General features: G+C 33.6%; 1 protein-coding gene across 1 annotated transcript; it reads right to left on the bottom strand.

Annotated features, from left to right (window-relative positions):
• Positions 1 to 10,558: 10,558 nt before the first annotated feature.
• LOC133800179 (acetyl-CoA acetyltransferase-like) lies at positions 10,559 to 16,767 on the bottom strand. Its single transcript, XM_062238136.1, has 8 exons — positions 16,513 to 16,767; positions 16,242 to 16,312; positions 12,156 to 12,221; positions 11,544 to 11,565; positions 11,367 to 11,457; positions 11,112 to 11,191; positions 10,926 to 11,036; positions 10,559 to 10,690 (listed from the first exon to the last, which is right to left on the bottom strand). Exons 1-8 carry the CDS (start codon positions 16,765 to 16,767, stop codon positions 10,559 to 10,561), a joined length of 828 nt encoding a protein of 275 aa, XP_062094120.1.
• Positions 16,768 to 17,700: the final 933 nt, after the last annotated feature.

Raw genomic sequence — 17,700 nt, 5'->3', positions numbered from 1 at the left:
ACCTTTTTTTTTATAAAAAAATAATTTACTTGGCAAACCATTAATTGTAGAATTAGCTCCTCGGCAAGGGCGCCGAAAATTGATATTGCCCAATAAACTCCTAAGCGGTTGCAGCAGTAATCACGCTATGTCGTATCCACAGAGAGGTAAAATACAAGTAAAAAGAAAGATTAGTAAATCAGAAATAATAAACTTTGAAATAATGTAACTTTGAAAAAGAATATAAACATTAAATAAACAAAATCGATGAATTAGAATCAGAAAGAAAATATGGAAGGCATAAGTTTCATTCATGCAAACATATATATATTTTAATAAAATTGATCCATTATACTCAACTATAATTCTAAATCATTAATTAGAGTTGGAAAATATATATAATAAAGCTCACCTTAAAATATGTTCTTTAATTAAATTATACTAACTTCTAATTTTAAAAGCCTATCATATTATATACCTTAGAGCGACAAAATACCAATGGCAGAATGCAGTAAAAAGCATATAATATAACAAATATCCTAAATTAAATTAAGTTCCTAAATTATATAAGAAGAGCATGACTAGACTTACGTAAAAGACCCTAATAAATTTAGAATAAAGATTAGAAGAAAATAAATTTAATTGTAACAAATATATAGAAATGAAGAACAAAATAAAAAATCAATATATTAAAAATATAATGTAAAACATGAACTTTACTCTAGCCTTTCCACAAAAGAATTTAGCCTAAAATAGGCATTGTTTTCTATCAAAGTAATATAAAAGAAATGAAAGAAAAATAAGAACAAAAATGCTTTTCTCTCTCACTATACTCTCCACACTTCCACCATCTGATGATTTTTTTACTCCATTTGGTTCTCTATTTATAGTGGAAAATAAGACCCAAAATGTGTAAAATTGTGTACAAAATAGTGCGGGAAATGGCTGCAAAATTGGAGCAAAGTGGGGAAAATGTTGTTGAGCCGTGGGAGACTAGGAGGACATGTGGCGGAAGCAAATTGTCTCAGCAGCTGGCGTGTTGCTGCGTGGGGGACAGCCGCCAGGCAGTGGGACAGGTGGTGTCTTCGAGTTGGCTTGGCTGTGGGGCGTGGCAGAATGTGGCAGGTCGTGTCAGGTGCGTCAGGCGCGCGTCAGGTGGGCAGTGGCGTCAGGCGGCTCGACTTGGGGCAGCGGCGTGGCTTAGCTGAAGACAGCAGGCGACTCGGCTGGACGAATGGAAAGCTGCCACGTGGCAACGTGGAGAATAGCCATTGCTTGGGCCTAGGCTTTTTGGGCTTGGTTTTAGGCCTAGTTTTTGTCAAAAATGCCATTTTCTTGAGGATTTGTTCATTTTTATTTCTTTCTTTCTTCTTTCTTTTTGTTTGTGTCAAAATACATTTTATTTCCTGAAAATTAAACACAAATTAAATTAAAATTAATACTTTCAAATATAAAATATATGTCAATAAATCCATGAAAATATTAATTAAAACTTAATTAATTTTACACTTTAAGACTAATAAAATGATATTTTTGAGCACTAATCAGGCCTCTAAGGACATTTTGGTCAATTTGATAAAATTACCAAAATTATGTGATATGTGAAAATTTTTATTTTTGGTTCACATTTAATATAATTAATTAATCTTGGAGAAATTTATAAACTATGGGATAAAATTTTAGGAAATTTTAGATAAGTATAATTACCAAAGGTACCTTGAGTGTCTAAGGAGAAAGATAAAAATTAGCAAGGGCATAAAAGTCTTTTCCAATAGAGGAGAGAGGGTGTAGTGGGCTGCATGGCTATGCCTAGGGCTCTCAGAAGCCTAGGACATCTTCCCTAGTAAGAGTAAGAGCTTTACCCCATTCATTGGCCAAACCCTAATAATTTCTCTCTTATACTTCTAATATTTTTTTTCAAATATTCCTTTTCCCTCAAGAAAAACTCTCCCTTCCATTTCCTCTCACTAGAATCAAAACCCTAAGTCTCTCTACACGCCATTGCTTCAATTTTCTCTCCATGAGCCAAGAACACTCATTTCCCCCTTGAATGAGGGAGAAGCTCAAGAGCACGCTTGGTAGAGTAAGTTTCGAAACCTACTTCATTTTTCTCCTCTTTTTCCTCTTCAAATACAAAACCCTAAGGGTTAATTATGCATGCATGTGATCTAATAGTCATGCATGACAGTGATCTTGTGTTCTAGGGTTAAAGAGAAGCCTTACTATTGGAATCTCCAAGTTGAGCACCATCATCTGCATTCATGCAAGCTTAGAAGGAAATTTTTGAAAAAGGTGAACCCTAGAGCATACTCCTTCTAAGCGACCCTCTCCTTATCTTTTTCTAGCTCTATAATCTGATCCTTAGTGTTTATGGGAAGGGATTTAAGTGTGTGAAGTTTTTAAAAGTGGTCCGAAACCCTAAGATTTCAACCACCCCAAAGGCTTGAACATAAAGAGGTAAAAATCTTGATTCTTACCATAATATTTTAATGGCTTTAGCGAATCTGAATTTGAATTGAACAGTTAGTTGAATTGGTAAAAATTATTATTTTTGGCTGAAAATTTTATTGAATGTTCTTGACATATTGAATAATAATTCCATGAAAACTTTTCTAAAATTCCTTGTAGTTTCGGAGTTATGAGTTTTCAAAATTTGGGTTCAAAACTAGAATCTTGCAATAAACTGGATAGTTTAAGTAAGGGTTTTGTGAACGACTTTCACTATGATATCTAGCTCTGTGTAACGCCCTGGATAGCCAAGACCGTTACACTGTGTGTTTATAAAGTGCCAGACTTGCTAATCAGGTCCTTTAATTAAAATCGTGTTACTAAGACTGTAAAGGAACTAGGGTTTAAAATGGTTTGGTCTCGAAAGCCACATTTTCACTAAGAAACATTATTTGTTTACACGAGATCCCAAAAATACAAGTTCAAAGTTCGTTTACAAAAGTTATAAGATTCAGATACAATAACCAGCCATACTAAGGCAAAACAAGCAGTTAGGTAATCCCTGTCCTGATCCACTCCTCGACCATGATGATCGAATGGCTGGCTATGTACATTTCACCTCGAAGCTCTCCATCTCAGGCTTGGTCCAGCTTTCCTTTGCCTTTACCTGCACCACGTAGCACCCGTGAGCCAAGGCCCAGCAAGAAAACACAACAACAGAGCATAAGCAATCAAAAGACAAGTCCATAACTCACATCGCAACATAAGTTCTCAAACATGTAATCATTCAGCATGACCAAGTATTCAACATACTAAGCATATCAATTCACATCACATATCACTGCACAAATGATAACTAGGGCTAGTGCTCTCAGGCTACTCCCTCCGTTATCCCACTGACTCCGGTCCGCTTACGCCGAGCTCAGTGAATATTCTCGGCTACCAGTGGCCAAGCCACGCCCTGTGCGCAGATACTATGTTCGACACTCTTAGGCCGCTTTACATGTCCCATGGCAAAATACCATCATTGACACGATACAATTCTCGGGAGCACTTAGTCCCATCACAAACATATAATCGGGTGCAGTTTTCTTACCTTTCAACCCACTAGCTTTGATCTCACGACTCCTTGAGCACGATCCCCCTCGAGCCCTAGCACTCACCTAAACACAACCATATCCAAAGTCATCATCAACCCTCAAGTCCAAAACCCAGCCCCGGGGCCAATCCCGAGCCCCCGGAAAGTCCTAGTTCCACCAAACAAGGTGGTGGAAACAAACCCCAAACCTTAGGTCAAAAACCCTTGCAGGGTAGCGCTACAGTGCTCATGGGAGGGCACTACAGTGCTACAAATAGAAGCCAAAATCCCCTCAGCATCATGGCCTAGCGCTACAGCGCCCAAAGGCTAGCGCTGTAGCGCTAGTCACAAACAGACTTACACCAATTTTCCTCTTCTGCGATTTTCTCGAACCAACTCGAACCAAAACTCTTCCAACTCTTTCCCAAACTCAAAAACAACCTCATGACCATACTCCACTCATCCCAAGCACCCCAAACATCTAGAACTCAAGCACATGCATCCACAAACTCAGAATTCACCATAGCCACTCCTATGCTCTAAAACTCAGTAAAAACCAGCTGAACAACAAAGTTAGAGTTTAGGCTTTATACCTTTGATAGAATTTCGACCACAAGATGTCTCTAAAACTTCTTGGCTTGCTTCTCCTCAAACTTAAGCCTGAATTCCCTAAGGTTCCATCCAATTCAACTTAAGAACCATAGCTCAAAAACCAGAAATAGAAATTGAAGAACTCTAGTGTCTTACCTCAAGTGCTGATGAATCCTTGCTTAACCTCTGCCAATTTCTCAATCATAGACTAGGATCCTTGATGCTTATTTATCCCAGCTCTCCTCTGAGCTTTACTCCAGAATTCCTCAAGAAACAGGTGAAGGAAATGTAAACTGACTGAGAGAAACTCTCTCTGTTTTTCTCTCTTTCTTTTCCCGTCCTTTTCCTTCCTTTTCAGACTTCTATAATATTCTACAAATCCCACTAACATAAAGCCTTGGTATTACTTAACTTCTGTAAGCCAAATGACTAGTATGCCCTCCCCATTAAGTCTAAACCCTTTAATCCACTTAAGGGCATTTTAGTCATTTTACCCAATTCCCGCTAATTCCTCGATACCTAATTAACCACCAATAGTATTCCTCAATGTCAAGAAAGACTCCAGTATATTCCCTAAATTCCCATTTATGCCCCTAAGCTCACCCCGAACCGGGTATAAATCCCCACCATGACTTTCTCGCTACTTTGCTCACTAGGATCGTCTCGAGTCACAGATCACACATATATCCACATAGTAATGTGGTCTCGACAATTATCACATATATCAAAGCAGTTATGCCCATAATGGCCAAAATTATGATTATGCCCTTCTAACCTAATCAGGGCCTATATGCATACTAATACACATAGTCATGCATCTCAAATATTCAAATAATCATATAACATGCTTTAATTCATAATCATGCATCTTAATAATTAAAATCACACATAATTCCCATTATGCCCTCCAGGCACACTAATCAAGGCCCTTAAGCCTTATTAGTGAATTCGGGTCGTTACACTCTGTTTGAGCTGAAATCTTTTAAGATTGTAAGTGTTAGAAATGGTGGCGTTCCAAAGTTGGGACTTCGTCAGAAAAAGGACAGTTTTCCAACACTTAGAAAATATTAGGTTTTTATAACTAATTTCTACAAAACCTATTTATTCAAAAATTTTGTTGCTAATGGACTTTAAATCATTTCAACTTGATTAGAGAATGTTCCTTAAATTAATTAAAGAAATTTTTTCATAAAAATAATTAATGGGTTCGATTGCCCACGTTTGAAAAATAAACACTAAAATAGGATTTCCTTAAAAATAGACCAAATAATCCTTCTAGAGGGTTATCACTTTTTAAAAGGGTATTTATTTAATGGTTTTATTTTCAAAATAATTTAAGAGATTAAAAAGAATAAGAATTTATAACTAATTCTCCCTAAGAGAGGTACCTTGATGGTATCTTCTAATAATAGATAAAAGGGGTATTTCCTTAACAAGATGAATTAATGACGTTTTTACAAAACTTGCAAGAACATGTAGTAGGCCCTATTACTACTAGACTTCAGACAACACGGGCTCATTAACGATTACAAATACTCAAGGGTATGCCTTGGGGACTAAGATAACTAAGGACCCTACATTTAAACTGGTTATGGAAACCAAATTAAGTATTAGCTAAGAATAAAAAAATTCTAACGGGAAATGCATGATAAGAATTAAGTATTAGACTTTCGATGCCCAAATTACCAATGAACAATCTTAGATAATTTCCATAATTAATCTGATTCACTGTGTGGCTTCACTACATTGTTATCTAAGCAGGAAGGCTCGCTTCTGGATAGTAGATTTCCACAAGCTTGCTTAGAACATTTACTCAAGACTGTGGTCTTAGAAGGTTCTTATACTCATGACTAAGGTAAGCAGTCTGGCTAGCTGCCGTGACGACTACAAACTCCGGATAGCCACCGCGAACTAAGTAAGAAACTGGTTCACCACCGGTGACTATGTAACTAAGGTCGGGTGGCCACCGCAATATGTAAGAAGTCTAGTTTAACACCCGTGACATGAGAGTCGGGTTAAACTCCCTGACACATAAGTAAGTTGATTCCGGAATCAAATCTTTATGACTAAGAAAGTATGTCGAATTCTTCTAGGAGTCTGGCTAACCAGTGTAACTAGTTTACACCCGTCGATGCTATGGTAAGATATGTTAATATATTTTAAGATATGTTATGTTATGTTTGATTGATCCTCTGAAACCGTAAGTGAGTATGTATGTTACAGTCCCTACTGCATAGTATATACTTTTTCATGTCCTCTTCCTCCTGAGATGTCTTCGGACATTGCTCTTTGGAAAGTGTAATTCCATGTCTGGTGGATAATTGACCTTTCTTGAAACTATCCACAGAGAACCTTTCAAGCACCTTATATATATAATTGGCCTGCGAAAGTTCCAAGAGCTTGTTCTTCCTATCCCTTAGGATTTGGAATCCTAGAACATAGCTCAATTCGCCCAAATCCTTCATTTGGAACACTTCATCTAAACATTTCTTCACGTTTGACAGTGTCTCTACCACCTTATCAATGAGGAGAATGTCATCCACGTAATAACTAAGAAAAGCACCACTTTCCTTTCACATATTTATATAGACATGCTTCGTTGATATTCCGTTTGAAGTCCTATGTTTTAATTGTCTCATCAAAGGTGATATTTCAAGATCTAGATGCGTGCTTTTTTAATCCATAAATGGATTTCAGCAGCTTACACACCTTATGATCTTCCCCATTTTTAATAAACTCTTCTGGTTTTACCATATAGATACTTTCATCAAGATAGCCATTAAGAAAACTTGTCTTCACGTCCATCTGCCATATCTCATAAACATAAATGGCAGCTGTGGATAAGAGGATGCGAATAGACTTTATAATGGCCACTACAAGAAAAAATGCTTTTAATAACACCGAAAATATGTTATCAAAACATACCATAACACTTTTTGAAGTGTTAAGACCGACTATGTTATCGTAGGTCAGGGTACTTTACATAACACTTTATTAGTTTTATACAGATGTGTTATTATACTGTCAACGATAACACACTTTCTGTGTTATTTTAATATATAGATAAGGGTTTAATTATGTTATTTATAGTCGATTATATAACACATTTCAATACTTATAAATTTGTGTTATACTACACTTTAGTATAACTTTTTTTTTGTGTTATACTACACTTTAGTATAACACAATTTTTGTGTTATACTACACTTTAGTATAACACATTATTTGTGTTATATGATGAAGTTTGCATAACACAATTCTTTGCATAAAAAGTGTTATTGTAATAGATATTATAACACAATTTTCGTATTATTGTTATATTTAGATATGTTTAAATTCTCATTATATATTTTATTTATATAACACTAATTTATTCTATTATATTTTAATATTTTTATATAATTAAAATTAGCTTTCTAATATATACTAGTATCATCAAATGAACTTGATTTTCAAATAACAAAAAGTAAGAACATTCAACATTATATTAACAATCCACAAATTAGTTTAAAACACTCAACACTATCATCAACAACAAAATGTTCTTTAAGTATTCAAAGAGTCTTAAATATTCAACATAGTTAAAAGTTACTACTTTCAACACAAAGAAATAAATAAAGTTACTACTTTCAAGGAGTCTTAAGTATCCTTTTCTACTTCGCTTGTCACATCTGTAAAATAAACAAAGAAATATTTTATGGTTATTATCTAGCATCACAAATTACTTCAAGAAAAATGCTATGGAAATTATATCCAAGAAAGGACACCACATACAAAATAATGAATTCACAACTACACCATAGCAAACAAAAACCATTCTACTTCGAAACTACTTGGAAATGAGCCTTTTACTTAAGAGTGTCAAAAACCATAATTTCCAAGTCTCCACATAAGATATAAAGGAAATACTAGCAGTTTTTTCTTTTTTGGTTTCATCAGGTTATGACAGGTGGGCAAAAGAAACAATTAACTGAAGTCGCACAGAATAGATTAGCATTTGCTAGTTTGGTAAAGTTGATTTCTTTTCACCATTGTCAAATCTACCAATAAAGCTAAGATCAAAAGATTTATACAATTCTAACTAACATAGCTAAAAGTCAATAGTTCTATTGTTACTGTCACAGTATATTCATTAGCAAAGCAACCATAAGCTTCTGATGAATGTTAAATAAGAAGTTCAAAAGCACCATCACGAACTTCATCATATGCCATACAACCTTTATGCATATACAACTTCAAAAGAAAACAAAGCAGAAATTGGAGAAAAACAGTTCCTCTACTTTCACATCTCTTAAATTTCTTTCACTGTATTGATGTAATCATGTGTTGTTTTCTGACAACAGTGCAAACTCTAAAAGTAAACTACATGGTCAAAAACTAAATCTCAACTTCAATTATTAGTTTGAGTATACAAAAATTTAGCTAAAAGTGAAAATGATAAAATAATTAAATAAATAGAGCTCCTATATATTAACAACATCACAATGAATCAACTTCTTTTTCTCCACATTGTCAAGTGAATTCTCATATTAAGAGATTTAAGCAAAACCTGAACCTAACTAAGAAACCCTTAAGATAATAGTCTTCACATCATGCCCCAGAAGTTTGATTTATGCCATATAACTACCAAATTACACAAACTAATTATATATCACATATTGAATAAAAAATTATATTTTGCACAGGAGATAGCATATGCCTAGAGAACTTTTTATTTTTATCAGAACTATGGTAATAGCATTTCTTCTCCAACTTGTCTACTCTTTTAGTCTTTCTTAACTTCTTAAGGAAAACTCAAACTGAGAACTTTTCTCAATGAGAAATTAAATAAAACAAGGTTTATAGGCATATCAAGTTAACTTATCCTCAGCACAACTCTGTTGGAACTGAACCCTCAACTCTGAGTTATTACTTACTAGACTTTCTTTATAATATATATAAAACTATATGTTGCTTACTGACCAGGTCAGTCAACTAAAGGCTACTGTATTAACATGTGGCACAATATATGTAGTCTAAGCTAAACCCATGATATTCCTCCACGAGAAAATAGTTTATTGACAAAGTTATACATATTCTTATTCATTTCCATTTATAAAAATAATACGACCATATTAATTAGGAAAGCATCTCAGAAGATTAGAACCAAAGTTATATATATATAATATAATATCATTTCCTCTCAACAATGCAAGAATAAGCAACAAGTTTTGCTATTCTATTGATATGAATCATGATTTTTTAAATACCATTTAGCAGAGGTTTATTATAGTATTAGTATAATATATATATACATACATATAGATATATGGTTTGTCATTAAAAGGGTTTTCTTAATACCTTGGTGATGGTAGGCCGCCATTTTGTGAGTGACCTTATGCAAAGTGATGCAGCAAAGGCATGTCTTTTCAGCTGAGTAATATCATAGGCCCCTCCCAGCTTTGGATCAATCAGTTTTTCAATTTCTCCTTGTTTCAATATTAATTTGGCCTGTTCAATTCATAATTAACAATTATTAAATTCAGTTCAATCACATGTGCTAAAATATTTTGTTACCAAGACTAAGCAAAGTATAACACCAAGAGAAAACTCCAATATTAGACATTTACCAAAAAAATATGGCAAATTAGTAATATAATAAATCAAGTGGCAACTTTTTCATTGTATAATCATAAGGAAAAAATGGGACTTTCTTTCATTACCCAAGTGTGTAAGCTTTGGTGAGAACCATCTTTAATATGTCTCTAGTGTTTACTTGTATCATAGCAACACCATCGAAAAAGTTTGTAAGAAAAAATACAAATAAATTAAGCTAAAACCACTCACACAATATCAATAGCCAAGAACAAGAAAATTACAACTAATCAACTAACAGAGAATACAATTTAGTCAACTTAAAACTAACAAATACAACTACTGTTATATATAATAAATATACCTTAACTATCCATTATTATTTGGAGACACATATTAAAAATGAGAGAATAATGAGAAATTGATTCTTATTATTGAAAATGAACCAAGTGATGAGTACAATTGGGTTAGCCAATTAGCTTTATATATAAGCTGGCTAGCCGATCAGGAGAATTCAATCAAGATAAGCTCAAAAACAATTACAGGTCTTACATGAGCTCAAGAACAAGTGAAGAAGCTCCCCTGCCACCGTTGCATATGGCACCAACCCCGTACTTTCCCTTTTATGTCTCAATATCTGCAACAACATTATTCTTATTTTAGAAATTCCAAGTAAAATATATCAGAGAGAGCATAGTTACCAATGTCTCTTTTATTCCATAGCAAAACTCTCAACAGAAATTTAAAAGAATAAATGACAAACACGAGATCACTTCACATGAGTATATGTAGAAAGCATAAGCTTAGATATGACCACGAACTATGACTTTAGATCCTTAAGAAAACATGTAAATAAAACCAAAGAACTATATAAATGATATTAGAATGTCAAACTAGGAATGCATTGCAAGGGAAGGGAAGCTTATAGATTACCCCTAACAAAGTGACCAAGATACAAGCTCCACTGCATCCTAATGGGTGTCCCAATGATACAGCCCCACCATGTACGTTAAGGCTTTCCTGAGATATTTGGAAATTGGAAGAGTAAAAAAAATGTAGATAAGGATAGTGAAAAAATGGAGCAAAGCTGAAATGCATTGTGGACAAATGAATGACTATACAAATTGCAGAAAATGGAAGAGTGATCACATTTAAAATAGCATACATTTCAAACTTAAGAGTAAATCAACTTGAAAGAAATTATCTAGTTTTCTCCAAACTCATAGTATAGGGATTACAAGTACTAAAATCTTACAGAAAACGCTGCATTTATTTCATAGTAATCAATCTGAGAAGCATCTAAACCAGCATTTGAAATAGCTTTTGTTATCACAAGGGCTGGAGCAGTTGTAAAGAATTCAGGTGCCTGCGAAGATAGTCTTCTTTGAGCTATGTTTCAGCAACAGTAAAATAGAACTAGGAAGCCAATTCATTGGAGTACCTGAGCTGAATCAGCATAGCCCTTAATCTTTGCAATTACTTGCAATCCAAGTTGAAGTGCCTTCTCTCCACTCACTAGGACTAATATAAATAACATAACAAAATCATAGATAAATGAATAACTTTAAAAGGCTGAAAAAATGTGATAAGAATTTGAAGTAGATGACTCTAGAGTGAATCAAAAGAAGGCTACTCCAAACATTTTTATTTTTTGGAAAAAAGGATCACTATAGAGATAGGAAAGAGAAGAGCTGACCTAAAAAAGCAAAAATGCGAGAGCAACAAGGTAAACAACAGCCATGCCATGAACTAAGCGCCAAATTGCTGGATGCGGTCTGATCAGAATCCTGTATGAATTTATGTCAGAAAACAACATACATGATTCATTCTCTTTACATGTACAATCATCCTAGAGATCCAACTCCATCTCAACCATTTTATCCCAATGCCCTTCCCTGAAAATAAGAAAAATCCTAGTGAACTATGAAACTCATATTTTATATAACAATCATTATTAAAGATCCATAAAATATTATCGTTATTCTGTACAATGTAACTAGTTACACGGAAAGGTGACTAAATTAAAGACTTCCCAATAAAGGACTTTTTTTAAACTACGGCTACCAGTCACTCTTCTCTTCATGATTAATATTATTAAGCATGCCAATCAAACATTTATCAATAGATTACAAATGGTAACTATCAAAGGGAGACAAAATAAACGTTGAAGGAAGATAACTTAGTCTGACAAAAAACCAAAATTCTATCTTGAAATCAAGGTAGCTGAGTACAATGATATGCTAGAAGAACAGAATAACAGAACCAATTAAGCAATTGTACAAAGCAAAAAGTTTGTTAAGAACAAAATATATCAAAGGACTTAAGATGATGGGGCTTGCAGGAAGTAATAAGCGAGAAAAACTGCTATCATTGCCCATATGCCCCTATATGAAAGAGTAGACATAGAGTTTTAAAACAAATTACACCAACAATTAAAGCAGAAACTACATAAATAGGTAAACAAAAATAACAAATAAGAGCCTACCTTTTAACTGATGTAAGAACATCTCCAGATGCACTGCCTTCTGGATCCAAGACCCCGCTTACCCAACTGCTAAATGCATCAAGAAAAAAAAAACCAAAAACAATCTCTTAGTACTTGATGAGAATGATCAAGAAACAAACATATTGTATCATTATTTTGCAACTTCAGAAGTTCAATCTTCCAACTTCTAGATAGCCATAAGTTATCCACCAACCAGTAAAATCCCCATCCTAAGAGAAACCAGTAAAATCCAGTAATAAAAAAGATAGAAGCAACTAGCAACGATTGCAGAAGACATAAAACTCCTAAAAGGAACACAACCTTTTGTTCACGTAAAAAAATAGTGATCAACCTGAAAGATAATAGTAAAGGTGAAGAACATTTAAGTCACGATCTACCATCAGTGTAATCTTCCACAAATGTATTGCAGCACTATTTAATTAGCAAAGAATTGCATAATTGGTATATACAAATTTAGCATAAAAATACAGCATGAGAAAGGTAAAGTTTGCATTAACTGAAAATGAATTATCCAATAAAGAAAAAGATAGGGATGAAATGAGAGTGGAATCAGTGGATGACCATAAAAATCTGAAAACAAAAAACATAGAGAAAGCTATAATAATTTGTTCAATTTTCAAGGCCCCATTTGTAGATAACAGTTCATTACTTTGAACGCTATGACAATTACATTTAATGCCTACAATATAATACCACTAAGGCCTACATGTTTGAAACATATATTCCATGAAAACATGAGAGACTAGTCAGGCCATAAATCAAATCCAGCTTGCCCGACATGTAGGTACAAATCCCAGAAAACTCTAGCAACACTCTTCTTCCTAATCTCTCTCTCTCTCTCTCATTTCTTAGCATGTAGAAAAAAAAAGTTAGTATCCTAATACTAAATTATAATTTTTTGTAATAAGATTCCACATGAACATAGAGCAATGCGAACAATGCTCTTTTTCTCACTATCTTCTACAATTTACACTCCTCCCATTACCTGACAAGAGCAATAAAAAGTTAATGTCTTAATATTAATTTTCATCTTATGGTAATAAGATTTCACATGTCAAGCAATAAGAAGGAATTTTCATCTTATGGTAACATTGTCTGGTTGTTTGAGGCATTTTCTCAAACATCTAATGTGCATTAGATCTGAGAAACAAAGAATGATAAAAGAAATAAATTCCTAGTACTCATAATGTCAACCTAAAATTCTTATTAAATAAAAGCCTAAATACACGGATATAGCTGCATCAAAATTGTTATGATAAATGAAAGATCTACTATTACTTGTTCCTCAAAACTGTTTATTTTTACTGAAGTGTTTTGGCCACTAGCAATTTTAGTCTCTCGTTTACCTTAATCACAACATTGCAACCAGAAGAAACAACACCATATGCAAAACAAAATATCAACAAAGAAAAAATACAACAACTCAGGCTAGCCTCCCCGTCCCAACCAAGAGGGTTACTGCTGCATTTAAGATCTGATCCAATGTTTTTTGCATGAATTATGTTCTCAAAAAAACTTAAGGCACTAGTGCTTTGTCATTAGAATTAAGGAGATACTTACAAATGCATCTGCAATTAAACTTTTCTCCCCTGACATGCATACTATATAAATTCCTCTCGAAGACACAAATGTAAAATTCCTCTTGTATCAACTAAACTCCCTAAAGCATTCTAATACTTACCAAACATAATACTTTTTTTAAATCTATTAGATTTTAGTGTTGTTATTAGCACAATAACAAGTTAACTAAATCTTTGTTAAGACAAATATTAACGTAACAAACCAACAAAATTATGGTTTGAAGGGCACCATAAAACCATTTTTCGAACCGAAATATGCACATTTACACAATCCACCAGTTTGATGCAACTTATTTTACAATAACCACTGTCAAACATACTTAATAAATTAAACATGTTTACAATTAAAGTGTAAATAAAAGCTTCTCAAACGAATGGTTTCTCTTCAATGATTTTAATTGCTAGTCTAGGATCCTTGGGTTAAAGTTTCTGAACAACAAGCCTAAAATGAATAAACTGCTTAAGTTGCACAAGACAAAACATGAATGAAGAAACCTAACCTCAACAGAGCATTGTCTATCAAAGATAGTTAGAGCACATGTTTAGACTCTTCATAAGAAATATCATCAAATAATTCCATTAAGTAACAAGGCACCAGCCATATTGAAATCAGATTTAAACAACTATTTACTAGTAACACTTAAATTAATAAGATGCTCTGAGACTTGAGTACTTAGCTCATAGATATTTAATTATTGGATATGCCATTAGCCAAGTTGATGAACCAGAACAAGTAAAAGCATAGTCTAGTTGATTAAATGCAAAACTTTTCTCTAAACCAAACTACTGGTCAACATAGATTTGTGGAATTAATTTCTCATTTATGAACCAATGATAGGAGTAAAACTAGAATTCATGTAAATATCAATGGTAAGGGCATATAACAGTGGTAAGTCCAATTTATAGATTTATTGGATTTGGAATATATATACAATGATAAGGGGAGAATTCAAACAAATAATTGGCAATTGGTATAGAAAATTGCTTTAAGCAAATGAAAAAAAATAATAAGCAAAAAATGACAAGATTCCACTAATTATGATGGATCATAGGCCAATGACAGGACAACAACAACATAACCAAATGCAAACATGTAATCCAAATGATTTTACTTCCAACACAATTATAACAAAAAAAAACCCATGAATCCATGCCATTGTATTCAATGTTTTAGTCCTCTATTTATATATACAAAGATAGAAATATAGCTAAACATTTGAATCATGGGAAGTTTATTGGCTCATTACTAATATAAAACTTAAAAAACATATTTCAAAACTGCATGGAAGAATTTAAGTGGCCTTTTTCCAAATAAGAAGAGATGACTATATTTCTTGTAAACACATAATATATATCACATCTCATCTCCTATACACATAAATATATTTGTGTCTCTCTACTCTGTTTTTAATGAAGAGTCCAATATGACTTCATCATTTTTTTTTTCTGAAGATTGTGTCTTCAATTCGTCATATATACAAGTCTTGAGGTAGAGATTAGCCCAATAAGAATAGGTACAAAAGGAAGCGCAAAATATATTAGCAGCACTCCAAAATTTAGCAAGTCTTGGAGAATGCAAACTTTTGTAGGGATCATAATAAGGCTTTGAAAAATAAAGGAGTAGTAATTCATAGAAGTAGAGGGACACGACGAGAGTGGGCAGAAGGAATCGATACCTTATCACATAAGCATATTAAAAAAAGGCTATAAAAATAATTCAATTCACTCATTTATCTCATTGAAGCATTCCATCAAACAATTATTATGTATTATTTGAGAAAATCTTAGTAATACATTCAAACATGCAAACAAGACCAACTTAAGTAGTAAGACAAACAAAACTTTCAGACAAATTGATACAAACATCAATTAACACAATTATACTCTATAGATATGAATTTAGCCTAAATACAAACATTCACTCTTAATAATTCTTATTCCCAAACAGTCCAAATCTGAACAATACAAGCTAGTTTCAGTTAAAACTAAAATACCACCATGTGATGTTGATGGCCAAAAGCTTTAAACATAGGTCAGCTAAACCAACAATAAAAACAAAATCCACAACCAAGTTTCAGTTCAATCAAATAACACGTGAATAAGAAAAAGTACAAGGTTTTATTAGATCCAAACATGAGTGAAAAGTGAAAAAAATAATTGAAAATCAATGATACCTCAAGACAAGTCCCCAAACTCGTAATGATAGTATGCGAATTCCCCAAAAGTCCTAGATTTCAACTATTTATAATCAAAGTTAAAAAAACAGAAGGCACATTTATTTTCAAATAAAAATAGATCTGCATATTCAATCATATTTATAAAAGAAAGAAAAATTACTTGATCCATGGTTTATTGACTTAATAAGGTGACTCATCTCAGCTTTGTATCAAAAAACTAAGCCTTTTTTCTACTTAAGTCATCTAGCTGACTGTTTTTCTTCGAGACCCTGATCCTTTTCTTCTTGAAAATGATCTCATTTCCTTACCAGATAATTTCAGCAGGCCCTTCTTCGTATTCCCCTTCATCACTCTCATTACCCTCATGTGCAGTCTCAGCCTGTCATAAATTTAACAAAGCAAATATAATTTCCTTGCTCAAATTACAAATTCTCTCTGCCAATCAGCGAAAACTCAAAACATTCTATAACAAGGCAAACAAAGTTCTTCTTTCCATATAAATATCTCAAACCTTTAGGTATATTATATTAATTTGGTTAGTTTTTTATTCTTTCCCAACAACCAAACAGCCGTTAAAACCAAAATACTCCGAGAAAGTAAAGAAAAGAAGAAAGTACCTGTTGTTTCCGAGACTCTTCGTGCCTTCTTTCGTTGTTCCTCATATTCTTCTTCTTCTTCCATCTTCTTCCATTTCATCTCCATGGCCTCAAGCCCTGAATGAAAGAAACACTGGACGAAGAGTCTCTTTCCCTCTCCGTCTCTGTCTCCACCTCTGCAATCTGGTTGGGAGAGAATGAGCCCTGAACGCTGCCGCCACCAGTCCTCATCCCCCATGATCAAGTCCCCTAACCTCAAAACCCCTTCCGGGGACCCAAAAGAGTCCAGCTTGGCTTGCTCTGCTGTGTAATGACCCACTACTCTAGACTTTTGGACCATTAACGAAACTATACATACAAATCCTTAATAAAACTTACATTTGCGAAAATACCATAAATTTATTAGAAACTTGTAGAAATAAAAGTTACTTTCATAAAATAAGTAGGATATGGGATCCCATTGTCTTAAAAACAAAACATAATTTAAATTAAAAAGACATTACATAAATAGTGCGGAAAATACATGTAAAAAGACATAAAACAAAACTACATCCTCGAATTGCATAACGCTCGACTCCTTGACTCCATTCACCATCGATACACATTGTCTAAGCGTCCACGAATCTTACCGCCTCTTAAAGCTATTTTCCCGCACATAAAACAAAAAGGAATGAGCCTAATGCCCAGCAAGGAAAATCTAACACATAGTCATAAACATAATTTCATAAGAAACATAAAGACATATCATAACACTTATTACATACACTTATTATAATGGCCATTATTACTTTGGATCCCATAGACTAAACAAGTCATATGCCCATTAGATTAGTGGGGTCCTACTAGCTAAGTAGGTCAAATGCCCATAACCCATTTTGGGTCTTGTTAGTCATATGGGTCATATGCCCAAGCCTACAAACATACATATTCATAACATATTTACAACATATTTCATAACATAACACATAAGATAACATAAGCATAAAACATATAAATTCTATCCTATTTTCCTTACCAAAGTTACCGGGATATGTGGACAGCGTTGGGACTTTTGGAACACTCCTAAAACCATATATAACAGGGTGATTCTAATGAAGAAAAAGAGATGAAAAGGAATGGAAAGACTAAACCATTGAAAGTCACACTTACCAAACTTATGTGCTCAAGAACT

The sequence above is a fragment of the Humulus lupulus genome, chromosome 9, assembly GCF_963169125.1.
Source record: "Humulus lupulus chromosome 9, drHumLupu1.1, whole genome shotgun sequence".
Classification (NCBI taxonomy): Eukaryota; Viridiplantae; Streptophyta; class Magnoliopsida; order Rosales; family Cannabaceae; genus Humulus; species Humulus lupulus.
Note: the sequence above shows the minus strand (reverse complement) of the source record. Positions and strands in the feature narration are given on the sequence as shown.

Bases quoted from the DNA above. Each gene is read 5' to 3' on its own strand.
- LOC133800179 (XM_062238136.1), bottom strand. From the start codon at position 16,767: ATGGGGGATGAGGACTGGTGGCGGCAGCGTTCAGGGCTCATTCTCTCC. The intron at 16,313-16,512 runs GTTTTAACGGCT...AATTTATGACAG, and splicing joins TACTTTCTCGGAGTATTTTG to GCTGAGACTGCACATGAGGG. The intron at 11,192-11,366 runs GTCAGCTCTTCT...TATTTATATTAG, and splicing joins TCGCATTTTTGCTTTTTTAG to TCCTAGTGAGTGGAGAGAAG.